Here is a 16,286-nt window from a genome sequence, read left to right on the forward strand (position 1 = left end):
CTGGCACTCGGGCCAACACAATGGTTCCGGGTGCATGAAAAGTAAAAGGCTGATGGCAGCTTTTTTTCTGCAGGCCGAGTATCAGTCCTGTGTGGCATCAACCTAAAGGTGGCCATACACACTACAATTCCGATCTTTCCCACGACCACTAGTTGTAGCAAATATCGTGTTTAAGAAAAAGTGACAGGATTTGACAGTAGTGTTAATACGTTCAGATAATAAGTCAAAGACAATATACCAAACTGACAGGGTTAATTTATATAGCGTCAAAAAGTTATGTAGCACTTTACAATAATTTATAACAAACTGGGGCCTAAGAATAATTTAGCAAACATTAAAATATTGAAAAATCAATATAGGATCAGAGGGGTGTGCTTGCAAGAGCTTACAATGTAATGTTAATGGCACATCGAACATTTTATCACCATTGCTAAATGGTGATAATTCATCTGTATCAAGCCAGTTGCAATTGCAGCCTCTGACACAGTTTACTTGTTAAATGTTAATTGTTAAAAACCGTCTAAGGAGTACAAATTCACTTTAATACAAAAGTATTAAAGAACGTTTTTTTGTTTAATCCCATGCTGGGAACAGTTTAGCACACGTGACAAAGGATCCCAATCCTTAACCAATCCCATACCTTAAGGTACAGGTATGGGATTGGTTACTCGGAAACCCGTTATCCAGAAAGTTCTGAATTACAGGAAAGTCATCTTCCATTGCCTCTATTCTAATCAAATAATTCAAACTTTTAAAAAGGATTTTCTTTTTCTCTGTAATAATAAAACAGTCCCTTGTACATGATTCCAACTAAGATATAATTAATCCTTATTGGAGGCAAAACAACCCCATTGGGTTTATTTAATGTTTAAATTATTTTTTAGAAGACTTAGGGTGAAGACACACAGGGCTACTAGTAGCAGCTGCTTTTTCATGGGTACTAAACTCCAGAAAAAACCCTGCAATAGACAATACTGAGAATTGGCTCTGCTAAAACACACATAGAGAGAATTATCAGTAAAAGATCAGTATTGTGAATTTTAGTGGCTGCTACTAGTAGCTCACCCTTAAGGTATGACCCAAATGACAGAAAGATCCCTTATTCAGAAAACAGGTCCCATAGCTGTACCTGGGGTGGTGCAAGCTGATACCCACCAAATAACCAACCTTCTAAGCCAATCACTGATTATAACAAATTAAGTTAGCCCTTATGCAGTGAATATTTTGTTTTTAAGCAGCTGTAAAACTGAGGCTGATAGTGCTAAAGTGCCTATTCATTTCCAGTAAGCAGACTGCATTCCAATAACACATTACAGTGCTCATAAGACACCGCAATGTCTATACAGCTAAACAAATTAGCCTTTAGCTCTGTAAATCCATGTTTTCCAAATAGCAGAGGGAAAAATGCACTCTGCTTACAAGCGATCACAGCTGAAACCATTTCATTATTGTGCTCATACTCAGAATAACAAAACATACAAAATTTGAAATGTCTGTAGTGTCACAAAAGCTATTTTTTTTTAGTACAGGAAATAACTAAGCTGACAGTTTTACAGTACAGCTCTATGATGAGTTCATTAAAGGGGTTGATCCTGCAGCAATTAAGCAATAATGTTTGGCTTGCTCGGCCCCCAGTTATGCTGAGCCGTGTCCCCCTAGGAAAAAACTCCTAATAGCTTCTCCATGAGGGGATTTTGATCGCCCTATCATACCCTCATCATGTCTTTATGACGATTAAAGGAATCAAGGGGGCTGTGGCAAGAGGGAAAATTTAAATAAACAAATACAAGTTAAAACTGTAAGCAGAGATGCAGCATATAGATATATAAAATGTATACAAATACCAAGAAAAGGAATTCAAGCCCCTATGTTCTGATATAAAGAATGCAGTGCCTTTATTTTCTGTTATGCAGATCAGTAGGTTATGTGTTACCTCCTATTTTAAGGTCACTATAATCATTATTTCTAATGCAATTATGAGGAGTTATGAGTCTCAAACCTTATATAAGAATGGTCTTATATAAGATGTCAGTAGTATTAGACATGAGAAAGTTATATTTTATTATTTATTTTTGTTTCCTGGTATTTATATAGGGCCAACATATTTCTGCAGCACTTCACATTGATTAAACTGACTTGCAGTTTAAGCCCCAGAGGAGCTTACAATCTAAGGTCTCTATCACATTCACACACACAATGGTAGCTTTAGTCAGAAGCCAATTAACCTGGCTGTATGTTTTTGTAGTGCCGGATGAAACCGGAGCTCCCTGAGGAAACACACACAGGCACAGCTGGGACTGAACTCAGGACCCCAGCGCTGCAAGGCAGAACTATGATGAGCAATGCAATGGTAGCTGGACAGCTATATCAAATCAATCCCCTGAAAACTGCATATGGCCTTCATGAACAAAATATATAAACACATTAAATTTAATGGTTGTTACAAAATGTTTCTTTCCATAGGAACACTGTGCACTTATCTCTTCATTTTCCTTCAGTCCTCTAATTAAATAACATCCCGGTAATCCATCACAACAATTGCACTTTAGAATTTCAATTGGTGCCCTCAAATGCTCTATATTGTTATTCTGCAGAACAAACTGAGCACATGACCACTAATGTTGTTTGGTAGAACCTTGCTTTTGACTTCTAATGACCCTAAACAATAATAGGATCAATTACTGCTGTAAGTAATAAATAGGCCCCTCCAGCTGATCTGTAAGGGCATGACATATGAGAACAAAAGTCGCCCTGCAATTCATTTCCTCTAGCGGCGGCGAATAATCCCCTCTGAATGCTTTCCAACTGACGACAATGTAAATTGTAGGAAGGAAAACGTGTTGCTTCGGCTTTCTAAAGTCGCCCGAAGTTGCCTTGCGGGAAAACTTCAGGGCGACTTCAGAAAGCCAAAGCGACGCATATGTTTTCCCACTAGTGATTTACATTATTGCCAGTAGGAAAGCTGTCTTTCAGGCATCCTGCTTCAATTAAACCAATTTTATATGAGTAAACTCAAAGTTCTTGGTTCTGTATAAATCCATTATAGAACACCTGCACAACATAAAGAAAATGCCAAGTGTGACAATGTTGTTATCTGGCTTGAGAATGCAAGCTATGAAAATTAATCTTTATTTATAGATCACTGCCTGCATTTGAAATAACTCATATTCACTTAAAGTCAATGAAAGAATGTATACTTATAACAAATACTCGCTTCCTCTGTGGAATTAGACTAAATATAACAGTTCAAATAAGGGAAAGGGTTGCTTTGAAGTTTGCCCCACTCTGCTCATGAGTTTGTAATTATCGTAAGCACATTACAGAGACATAACTTGCAATTACAGAATTTCTATTTACTCCACAAAAAAACAAAACAAAAAAAACTCTCTGGTGTGTAAGAACAGCTGAATTGACCATCGCTCAGGCTAGAAAACAATTACAGGCACTGAAGCTTAGAAGGAGAGATGCGTGCCAACTTGACACCAAATTCCTTTTCATCTTAAGCCAAATTTTAGATTGCAAAATGGCTATAAACTCACTGAATCAAGACTTTAACCCTCAATCAACTGCTTGTCTAAGCATAAGCCCAGCACTCTCTTCAAACACAGTACCCACTTCTGCATTCTCCTGCCACAGAACTAAGGGCCTTTGGTTTATGTAGTGATCATAGGCATTTTGCCAGCAGTGTGTTTTAAAATGTCAATAAAGGGGTCTTTCACTTAAAGGAAAAGTAACACTAAAAATTTTTAAGTAAAAAATCTATTCTACCCTGCCCAATAATTGCGCTATCCTGCACACCATTTATTATTTTGAATGCTTTATTAGAAAATACCTGCTAAAACTTGGCTTCCGGTCAGTTGAAATAGGGCGATACGGCGATGCAGGGAAGAATCCACTATGCAACGATCGATCCTAGCCTTCCTTCTGTATAGGAAGGAGTTGGGCTAAGAGTGATCAATCGATCATCACATAGTAGATTCTGCCCTGCATTGTGGTATCGCCCTATTTCAAATGACCAGAAGCAAAGTTTCAAAATAATAAATGGTGTGCAGGATAGTGCAATTATTGGAGCAGGGTAGAATAGATTTTTTACTTAGGGGCTGATTTACTAAGACACGATTTCGAATTGGAAAAATTCCGATTGGAAACGAACATTTTGCGACTTTTTCGTATTTTTTGCGATTTTTTCGGCGTCTTTACGATTTTTGTGTAAAAATGCGAGTTTTTCGGCGGCTTTACGATTTTTGCGTAAAAACGCGTGTTTTTCGGCGTCTTTACGATTTTTGCGTAAAAACGCGAGTTTTTCGTAGCCATTACGAAAGTTGCACAAAGTCGCGATTTTTTCGTAGCGTTAACACTTGCGCGCAAAGTCGCGCCTTTTTCGTAGCGTTAAAACTTAAAAGGCGCGACGTTTCGCGCAAGTTTTAACGCTACGAAAAAATCGCGACTTTGCGCAACTTTCGTAATGGCTACGAAAAACTCGCATTTTTACGCAAAAATCGTAAAGACGCCGAAAAACCCGCGTTTTTACGCAAAAATCGTAAAGACGCCGAAAAAACCGCAAAATTTACCGATCATTACGAAAAAAACGCAATCGGACGCATTCGGCCCGTTCGTGGGTTAGTAAATGTGCCCCTTAGCGTTACTTTTCCTTTAAAGGGATACTGTTATGAATTTTATGGTATACTTATCTCTAAATTACACTATTTACATAGCAAATAATTCACTCTACCATTTAAAATGTTATTCTTGAACCAACAAATGGATTTTTTTTTTAGCTGTAATATTGGTGTGTAGGCGCCATCTCAGTGCATTGTGCCTGAGTCTGAGCTTTCAGAAGGAGCCAGCGCTACACATTAGAACTGCTTTCAGGTAACCTATTGTTTCTCCTACTCCCATGTAACTGGAGGAGTCCCAAGCCAGACTTTGATTACATGCTATTGAGTGCTATTCTGATATCTACTGGGAGCTGCTATCTTGCTCCCTTCCTATTGTTCTGCTGATTGGCTGCTGGGAGGGGGGTGATATCACTTCAACTTGCAGCGTCGAAGCAGTAAAGTGTCAAATCACAAGTCATATGGTTGTGGCACCCTGCGAAATGAAGAATATGGCTAGCCCCTTGTGAAATTTCAAAATTATATATATAAAAAAAAAAAGCCGTTTGAGTTTTTGAAAAACAGATTTCAATGCAGGATTCTGCTGGAGAAGCTCTATTAACCGATGTGTTTTGAAAAAAACATGTTTTCCCCATGACATTATTCCTTTAACTATTGTGGCTACAGGCCCAATTCCAGACATTTCGTGGCCACATTTTTAGCATAGAGAAATGCCTGAAATGGCATTGTGTGCTAGAGGCCTTCAAAGTCTATGGACACAATAAACTTCAACGTATTGCTACATAGAGAGAGAAGGTGAAAAATGTTTAAGGTAATATTAGGCACATGGAGCAAGTCCACAAGATTTATGAAAATAAATAAATGGAAGAAAATAACTTTAACATGCAGCAACATCATATGCTTGTCTGATGCTTCTATAGTATGGAACAAAAATAAGCACCCACTGCCATTTCAAGTCAACAGTCATCTGACAATCATCCACATAAAATATTTGGAAATAATTGAAAAGAGCATAAGATAGTCAAAAGGAATGTTCTTTGGTGATATAATTTCCTTTCTATCCTTCATTTCCTGTTTTGCAGAAAAGGAAGCTGCATCTGGCCTCCTAAAGCAAGGTTACTGTTAAACAAGGCAGGACATTACTCAGAGATCATAAAGTTACCCCTGAAAACGTTCCCACTCCCCCAGTCGAAAACAGTGCATGATTTTAAACAGCTTAAAGGTACAGTTATGGGATCCCTTATTCGGAAACCTGTTATCCAGAAAGTTCCGAATTACGGAAAGGCCATCTGCCATAGACTCCATTATAAGCAAATAATTCAAATTATAAATTTTAAATCAAATTTTAAAAAAGATTTCCTTTTTCTCTGAATAATAAAACAGAACCTTGTAATTGATCCCAACTAAGATATAATTAATCCTTATTGGAGGCAAAACAATCCTACTGGGTTTATTTAATATTTAAATGATTTTTAGCAGACTTAAGTTATGCATATCCCTTATCCGGAAAATCCCAGGCCCCGAGCATTCTGGATAACAGGTCCCATACCTCTCTTGCATGGTTGTCTGTTAAGCAAAGGATAGCTTACAAAATCCTTCTACTAACATTCAAAGCCCTTCACTCCTCTGCTCCTCACTACATTTCTTCACTGGTCTCCTTGCACGTTCCTGGTCGTCTCCTCCGCTCCTCTCAGAGCCTCCGTCTTTTTACACCATCCACACCCACTGCGCTCTCTCGTCTTAAACCTTTCTATCTCGCTGCTCCTTACCTCTGAAACTCTATCCCTGAATCCCTCCGTAGGGAAAACTCACCCACTCTCTTTAAGAAAAAGCTCAGCTGTTACCTTCTGGAGCACTAAGACATTATCTCGCCTAGTCCTGCGCTTAAGGGCAAATGCCTATACCTGATGCACTCTTACCTTCCGCTTTGTGCCTGTATGTTACCCAACCACTTAGATTGTAAGCTCTACGGGGCAGGGACCTCCTTCCTATTGTGTCTCATACCCCATGGCACATATATATATTAATATTTATTGCATTTATTTATTATATCACTTGTCCTCCCTGTGTGTAATTTTGTATTCTGTAATATTGTACAGCGCTGCGTACCCTTGTGGCGCTTTATAAATAAAGTTATACATACATACATACATTATTAGCGTGGACTCTTAAAGGGGCAGTGTACCCCCTTGTTCAACATGAGTTCGATAGATAGGGCTTGTGAAATACAAAATGTTTACTTTCTTTTAATTCTTGAGCCAAAAACAGGTATTAATGCCCATATATGAGGGATATGATTTGATTACCAGTGCACAGTCCCAACTGTTTATATAAGCCATAGTAGTGTTTCTGAAGTAAACACACAGGGCAAAGCAACTGTACAGTATATTTTAACTACTTAAAAACACTTGCATTTTTTAATGTTATCTTTAAAGGAGATGCTTGCCCAAATTAAAAAATATATATATTTTATAATGAAAGCAAATTTAATTCTAAGCAACTTTCTAATGAACTTGAATTTAACAGTTATATATCCCATCTGCATCTAGTAAGAAGTCAGCATTTTTACAAGCAGATATCCCTATAAGTAGTGCTGTGTGCTGAGCCAATGTAATGGGAGAGTCTGTGACACACAGGCAGAGTGCAAGAGGCAGTATAGCCTATTTTTTCACATTAGTTATTAGTTTTATTGTTTTAATTAAGAAATATCTATAGTTTTTGCGATATCTTGCACGAAACAGGGCAACAACTGAAATTGAATGTAATGTCACATTCCACTTCCTGTTTTTATGAGCACAATCGCCAGTTCATTAAGAAGTCCTCAGTATAAACAAATCCCTCCCTCTTCTTAGCTGTAGTCTGTAGGTGGCCATATGGGGGTTAAGCTGAGCCCCTTCAGACCAATTTGGCAGCTTATCTGTCTGTGTATTGGGCCCTCTGACTGGCCTGTCTGACTAAAATCTGTCTGAAAATCGTCTAGATTTTCTATTTGCCCTTCAGCAGAGAAGTACCCTATATCTCCCCTGTTATATAGTGTTTCAGGCTGAGAGCTCCCAGTACAGCTGTTTTTTGACGGTTTGCTTTTTGGTCAATGGGAGGATTGAAACAGCAGAGCATCTCCTCTAGTTCGGGATTATTTTGCATCCAATAAGGATAAATTATATCTTAGTTGGGATCAAATACAATGTTCTGTATTATTATTACAGAGAAAAAGGAAATCAATTTTAAAAATCTGAATTATTTGATTAAAATTTCTATGGGAGAGTCTATGGGAGACAGGCTACGTAATTTGGATCTTTCTGGATAACGGGTTTCCAGATAACGGATCCCATACCTGTACTGCATATTTGGAGGAAGAAAAGAGCTCACACATCTAGATTGACAATGACAAAAACGGTTTAAGAGTTAATAATTTTAAAACCTTACTGACACTGGCCCTTTGGGTGAAATCTGTATCTTGGGATCTATTATCAAGAAAAACCTGTTATGAAGAAAGCAACAAAATACAGCGAAGCCATCTCCAATTCAGTCTACTGGAATCATTTATTTTTTTACTATTGTTTTTCATTTATAGTTTGAGTTATTAGCCTTTTGCTCCCAGGGCCGGATTTGTTTTCTGGGCGCCCCTAGGCCACCCCCGCTGATTGGCCCCGCCCCCCCAATGCGCATGCGCTAACAAGCAAACAAGCGCGCATGCGCATACATTTAAAGCCCCATACGGAGCAGTGGGGAGAAGTTCCCACTGCTCCATATTGAAAAAAACTTTAAAAATTCCGTTGCGGCGGGACAGCATGCCGCCCCTACATTTCTGCCGCCCCTACATTTCTGCCGCCCTAGGCCCGGGCCTTTGTGGCCTCTCCACAAATCCGGGCCTGTTGCTCCCAACTCATTTCAGCAACCAAGAAATCATAACTGGTATATGCAACTACAAATTTATTGTTACTGTTTACTTGTTACTTTTTATAACTTATTATTACTTATATTTTTATTCAGCCCCCAGTCATATTCAGTCTCTTATTTACCCTGATTTCTAGAGTAAATTGGACCCTAGCAAAGAGATAGCTGCTAAAATTCCAGTCTGGTGAGCTGCTTAATAAAAAAGCTAAGTATATTTTTAAAAATGAAAACATCATAAAAAATATCACTGTCTATATCATACCATAATATGTATATAGTCTAAGGTGAACTGCTCTTTTAAATGTTGTTTTTTTTTTTGGTAGATTTAAATATGTCATTAGCCAATGACACACATCTTTTAAAAAAAAAAAAAAAAATCCACCAGCTGAAAAGTGCCCGTGTGGTTTCTGACCAGAAAATGGCATGATAGGCGGTTTCCATTCATGTGAATGACAGGAAGCACAGACAGAGAGGTATTAAACATGGCTCCTCTTGCTGACATATCACGGTGAGGCAGATTTATCAAAATGTTAGTTTAGAGCTTAATACATAAAAACTCACCCATGTTCTATTCATTCCTATGGGATTTTTAGAAGCATATTTATCAAATGGTGAGTTTTAACTTTTATCCACTGATAAATACGTTTCTAAAAATCCCATAGGAATGAATAGAACATGGGTGACCTTTTTAATAAATATGCCCCCACATGTGCCATAGACCTTAACCCTAGGGGTTTTGTGAATGCTGTAATCGTGGTCCACTTTTTTTTTTTTCTAGCAATAGGGTTTGAAGCCCAGATGTTTCCTCTGTGAGTAGCTTTGTTTCTCATTCACACTCAGTACCCATAATTACACACAGATATCACATTTGCTGCACTGGTGCAAAGTAACACTTCTCAAAGGGAAGAAAACAAAAGATAAAGTGCCAATTTTCACATTAGCAACAGTCCTATACATGCAACCCTCCCTTATCTTAACTTTGCAGCCTTTAAAACAACTCCAGCACTGTACCCACCTTCTTAAAGGGCCAGTAACACCAAATGACTAAAGCGTTTTGGATGTATATAAAAAAAAAAGCAATATAAACAGAAATCAAATCCGTTATGAAACTAAAACACAAATGCAGGTTTTAAGGACAAAATTCACTTTATAACTCCCAATGCTGCCTGTTTTTTACATCTCTGGAAACCAACGGTAACAGCTGGCATCTAAAAAATATTTCTGATAGGGATAAAGGTAGCCATAGATGGGCAGATTTCAGTTTCCGATTTGGGTCCCAAAATCTGACTCTGCAGCTTATCTGCCCGTGTATGGGGTCCTCCAACAGGCCTCCTTGTCTGATATCTGGGCAAAAATTGGCCAGATGTCGATGGTACAGGCTTGATTTTTTCTCAGATCAGGGACCACATCTGTCTGGGGGTCCCTAAATGGGCCGCCAAGCTGCTGATGTGGCCTGTTGGCAGCTATTGGTTACCTTTATAATGTAGACCCCAATACAGAGAACACTGCTGTGCACCAGGCTGCATCAGGATAGGGTCACAAGACAGACTGAATAGTTTAAGGTTGATCATTGCCAACTTAGTCCACACTGACACCTATTATACTATAAGGTTTAAGGTGTTAAAGAGAAAAGGGGGCTGATTTATTACAGTCCGAATTTCGGATGTTTTTAAGTATGACTGGCAAAAATTCATAATTATTATAATTTCTGATGTGCGTTAATTGTGCAAACATTGGTATCGTGGTTGTATGAAAATATTGTGGTACGATCCGAAAATTACAAAATTTTTGAATCCGAAAGATCGTAAATGGTGCAAAAACCTTTCTGAATTTGAACCTTCAATGCATGATTTTGGAAGCCACCCATAGGACTCAATGGCACTCTGCAGCTCTAACCCGGCCCAAGGAAAGCCTCCCATAGGGCTCAATGGCACTCTACAGCTCCAACCCGGCCCAAGGAAAGTCTCCCATAGGGCTCAATGGCACTCTGCAGCTCCAACCTGGCCCAAGGAAAGTCTCCCATAGGGCTCAATGGCACTCTGCAGCTCCAACCTGGCCCAAGGAAAGTCTCCCATAGGGCTCAATGGCACTCTGCAGCTCCAACCTGGCCCAAGGAAAGTCTCCCATAGGGCTCAATGGCACTCTGCAGCTCCAACCTGGCCCAAGGAAAGTCTCCCATAGGGCTCAATGGCACTCTGCAGCTCCAACCTGGCCCAAGGAAAGTCTCCCATAGGGCTCAATGGCACTCTGCAGCTCCAACCTGGCCCAAGGAAAGTCTCCCATAGGGCTCAATGGCACTCTGCAGCTCTAACCCGGCCCAAGGAAAGCCTCCCATAGGGCTCAATGGCACTCTGCAGCTCTAACCTGGCCAAAGGAAAGTCACGATACTGAAGCTTGAATGAATAACAAAACTTTCGTAGTCGTTGCAACAAATATGATTTTGTTGCACAAATTGATGCAAAGCACAAAAAAGTAGCGGTAGTACCCAATCGTACTTTGATAAATGTGCCCCTATGTGTAAAATCAGTGATCCCCAACTAGTGGGTCATGAGCAACATGTTGCTAGCCAACCCCTTGGATGTTGCTCCCAGTGGCCTTAAAGTTCAATTTTGAATTTCTGGCTTGGAGGCAAGTGTTGATTGCATAAAACCCTGCGTAAAGCCAAACAAAGCCAGTCCACATAGGGTCTACCAAATAGCCAATTATAGCTCTTATTGGCACCCCCTCCCTCAATGCTTGTGTTGCTCCCCAACTCTTTTTTCCATTTGAATGTGGCTCATGGGTATAAAAGGTTGGGGATCACCCGTGTAAATAAATGAATGTGAAAAAGCCTGTGATGCTCTGATGTGCTTAGGATTGTGAATCGGTGCATAATCAGTCACATAATATATTCCAATCTCCTGGTATAGCGCATATGCACTGTGTATTTTTGAGATGCAAAGTAACTGATGTTTGTGTACACAGACACCTTGGAGAGGCATATTTCATTGTATATGTGCTTTTCCCTAAAAAAAAATTAGGAGCTGGATCAAGTCAGTGAAACCTAGAACTTAAGTGGGGGCTTGCCTGGTAACTTTATTTTTAGTGAAATAGGGCTCCCGGATATATGAGCTGCAAAGCATTCCTTGTATCAGTATATATATTTACAATTCTGTGTAGCCTGTCACCAAGAAGCAACATTTAACATTTATCTAGAATCATATTGTTCTATGAATACTCTCACTATAAGAAGATGCAAATCCAAAGTTATAACAGTGCTTGGTCAAGGATGTCCATCTACAATCTGTGGCTAGATGTGATCTTTCAATGCAGGGCTGCGCAACTTGTGGCCCTCCAAGAAAACTGTATGGCCCTCCATCTGTTCAGAGGCACCATAGACTCCACTGTATGACAATGTCATTTTTATTTAATCTAGTGCTCCAATTGCTGTATGACATATACTGGGCCCTTTACATGCAATAAGTTGGAAAGCACGGTTTAAGGTTAAGAACCCACGGAGCGATAGAGCTCTGCTATCGGGGGCGAGTAACCTCTCCGAAAAGGCTTTCCACTGGCAATAGCAGAAGTCATTGCAATAATAAAACAATAGCTTGTACTTAATGGTAACTAAGCTGCATGATTCCATTATGGTGGCTAACCAATCCCATTGGGTTTATTTCATGTTTAAATTATTTTTAGCAGACATAGGGGCATATTTACTAATCCACGAATCCAAATCCGAATGGGAAAAATTCGGATTGGAAAACGAACATTTTGCGACTTTTTCGTATTTTTTGCGACTTTTTCATAGCCATTATGACTTTTGTGAATTGTCGCGACTTTTTCATAGCCATTGTGACTTTCGTGAATTGTCGCGACTTTTTCATAGCCATTGTGACTTTCGTGAATTGTCGCGACTTTTTCATAGCCATTGTGACTTTCGTGAATTGTCGCGACTTTTTCATAGCCATTACGACTTTCGCGAATTGTCTCGACTTTTTCGTACCGAGCGCTCGAAAAAGTCGCAAAATACCGATCATTATGAAAAAAACGCATTTGGACGCTTTTCAGACGTTCGTGGATTAGTAAATGTGCCCCTTAATGTATACTGATCTAAAAAAGGGAGAGTTTTCTTATTTGGAAAATACCAGGTCCCAAACATTCCAGATAATAGATCCTACACATATACTGTCTTGTTATTACATAGTAGAAGCAAATGAAAGTCAGGTAAAAATGAAAATTTGCCTGTTTAAATGTGGCATTCCCTTATTTCTTAGTTTTTTTGTCTGCTTAAATATGGCATTCCCTAATTCCAGAGTTTTCTGGATAACAGGTTTTCAGATAATGGATCCTTGTAGTGATAGTTGAAGTTAATAAAGTGGCTCAGGACTGTTGCAGGAAACATCTAACATAAAGCTGTTTAGTAACAATGATGGAAAATGATGGTTGGAACAGGATACTGAAAACTGATATCCAAACGCCACTTAGCTGTCAATGCCATGGTGACAGCAAGGTTCAGCTAATATTACAACAAAGCTATCACATGCATCTCATTTTGTCGCCAGTTAATGATGTACTGCAACTCCCAGCATCCCCTGAAACGCGATGCAAAGCTGTAGCCATACTTCTAGAAGAAGATACCTGAGTAACTCTGACATAACTCAGGGCACGCTTCATGGCTGGCTCTGTTCTACACATACTACACCTGAAACCTGGATAAAATTCCCAGTATAAACATTCTAACACATACCTGCTGCTACTTCGGCAGACCTGGAATCCTGCTCTCCAACCACAAACTCCTCCACCAACCCCCATAGAGCACTGTGAGCCTCAGCCATTGCGCTGCAGCGACGCAAGCGACTCACACACTCCTGTCCGTATTCTGCGCATGCGCCGCGCAGGGCATGGAAGGTCATGTGACGCAGAACGGAGTTCCTCAGTTATTCATAAGCCGGAAACTTTATTTAAAATGTAGTTCTTGTCTGGGAGACATTGCTCAATATCATAACCGAGGTATTTCCACTAGGAGGCCGTTTAAAAAGAAGTGAACACAAGGAATGGGGGTCACGGAAATGTAAACCCAAAACGAAAAATATGTGTCATGAATGAAATTATAAAAGGAATCAAATTTCCTGTATGCATTAATTTCAAAGCTTTAGTGGTTTTGAAGCTATTTTTCAATTAAATTGCTGTTAAAGCAGTATGTCTGCCTCTTTACTATTGTTTTGAAACTTTTTACTTAAAGTATATTAGAAAGCCGCAGTTTCTTTCATTAAGCAATTTATGTGGGTTTTACTAATAGAGGACAGTATTACTTCAGGGCCACAAGTTGAAAATCCCTAAGCTCTAATACTTTTTATTTGTTTGTTTGGACAGGATCCCAACCTTCTTGCAGTGCCTAAGGGCCCTTGAACACCAGCCCTACATTTAATTACAGCAAAATAATGGAAAATATGGGTTCACAGATTAATTTGTGTGTTCTTTTATGTAAGCAATATCTGGATGAACAGACATGATATGTAAGGTAAGTCTTTCTGTCCCACAAAATGATGTCATGATTGATGTATTTTTGTGTTAGGATGCAATAATAGAAACTCAGCAATCAAATTCCTTGAATCAACTAATCTTGTCCTACAAGTAGGATGCAGTTGTACACTACGTGTTAAACTGAGTTTAATTTCTCTACCGCAACAAGTAAACTTAATATTATTCTCTTTCAAGCCCGATGGCCCCCAAACAGGTTTACATAATGCTTTCTACGCCCCATCCCCTTCCAAGTTCAGAACCCCCCATCCCTTTCTTTCCCTTATCCTTCTGTGGGTTATCACTCTCCGAACCCCCCCTATAATCAGTGTTGACTCTCTCTTATTATACACTGGTACTTTTTCATAAAACTGATTTAGCACCCTATTTATTAAATATATGTCTGTATGAGTATATCATAAAAATATATGTTGAAATGACTATATGTTTTGCTAGTATTATATATGTTGACTATGCTGGTATTGTCCCCCCTGTTATTTTCTTCAAAACTCAATAAAAAAAGATAATTAATAAAAAAATCCTTGCTTTTGACTATGTAGGAGATTTGAGATCTAAATCCAGTATGATGTAAACTGCAAGCTGCAAACACAAGTGCTGGGACCTTGCAGTAAATGCAGCAAAGTATCAGCTTCATCTGGTGTTGTTACTTGTATCCAAATACTTGTAGCCCATAGTGGCACAGTAATATTTGTAAGCACACACTTGCATCAGCATAAACACAAAATGTATTTGTATGTATGTATTTATTTTTACAGCACCACAATTGTACGCAGTGTATTATAGGATATGAACATAAACAGGGGTATAGTTATACTAATTTATACAGTAACAATAGATAAATCAATGCTTAAGAGCTTTAAACACACAGTTTGGATGATGTCCCTCCCCCAAAGAGCTTGCAAAACAGAGCTCACACAGGCAAAATGGAATATACAGGTATAGTGTAACGTGTTCCTGCTGTCACTTCTAATTCGTCTAAAAATGTCTAACGGCTTCTAGTGGCAAGATTCTCTAACATCACTCGGAAGACTTGAGGTGGCTGATCCAAGCTGAATAGCTTCTCGTGAGCACTGCATTCTAGAAGTAATTCAACTGCAATCTATGACTGCATCATTGTTTCAAGAGTAAGAATTACTAGTGCATTATGCACTGATCATTTTTGTTTATAAACCTTTGGTCCAATTTATAGTCTCCAATTTATAATCTATAGACTTTTAGTATAATTAGCAATACTGTGATACAGAGAAGTGAGTAACATGACATTTTAGTTTTTGCCTTGGTTTGTGGCTAGGGATCTGCTGACCACTATTGTCAGCGCCGGATTTCTAATGGGGGCGCCCCGAGGCCGTCTCCATTCTGTGCCCCCCTCCCCCCCTCCACCAAGCGGTAAAACTCCCATACAGAGCAGAATGGAGAAGTCCCAATTTCTCCGTATGGGAGCAAATTTTAAAAATTGCGCGGTGGCGGGGCAGCATGCCACCCCTAAGCTTGTGCCGCCCTAGGCCCGGGCCTCGCCACAAATCCGGGCCTGACTATTGTGATACCCAGTGTTAACATGGGTGAGCCCTGTATATGTAAAGAAAAATTAGCAAAGGGATGCTGAAGATAAATCCTTGCTTTACCGAATGAAGACTAGGGCTAGCTCCATGTCTTTGAAAAATGGATTTCGATGCAGGATTCTGCTGGAGAAGCTCTATTAACATGTTTTCCTTTAAAAACCTGAATACTCGCTGATTATCATTAAGATTACAAGGAAAATGGGTTCTGCGCCTACCTGTGCAACAGTATTGTACCTCTTTGAGGTTACACACAGGATATACATTGAACCACAGCAAGATAAAAAAAAACATCTTTAATGACATATTTGGAACATGTGTTAACCATACAGATATGTTTTACATAATGTATACAAAACACTCAGAAACACAGACTCCTGACTGACATGTACTCACAAACATCCTTTCATAACTATATCATTTTATTCTTTATTGGTTATATGTATATGTTTTGGTTTGTATCATGGGATTATTTAGACAGGTTGTCACAACCTGTTTGTGAATGAAGAGCTGAAGAACTGGAGGCCCTTGTCTAGTAATGAGAAGCATCATGCCAAATAAACTTGACCTCTGTGTTGCCTCTGACTTGAAACGTTGTTATGGGTATTCTCACATTGTATGCAACAAGTGCATTTGGCAGGAGTCGGCTGTAGAGATTTTTCCAACAATGACTCAGGCTTTACTATTTAAGTCA

General features: G+C 39.2%; 1 protein-coding gene across 1 annotated transcript in view; it reads right to left on the reverse strand.

Annotated features, from left to right (window-relative positions):
* mms19 (MMS19 homolog, cytosolic iron-sulfur assembly component) overlaps positions 1–13,366 on the reverse strand; it is a 42,722-nt gene extending 29,356 nt beyond the window's left edge. Inside the window, exon 1 of the mRNA NM_001078912.1 lies at positions 13,243–13,366. Within this exon, the coding sequence (NP_001072380.1) occupies positions 13,243–13,330 (88 nt within the window). The 5' untranslated portion in view covers positions 13,331–13,366. The remainder of the gene's footprint in view (positions 1–13,242) is intronic.
* Between the last annotated feature and the right edge of the window lie 2,920 nt (positions 13,367–16,286).

The sequence above is a fragment of the Xenopus tropicalis genome, chromosome 7 (genome assembly GCF_000004195.4).
Source record: "Xenopus tropicalis strain Nigerian chromosome 7, UCB_Xtro_10.0, whole genome shotgun sequence".
Lineage (NCBI taxonomy): Eukaryota > Metazoa > Chordata > Amphibia > Anura > Pipidae > Xenopus > Xenopus tropicalis.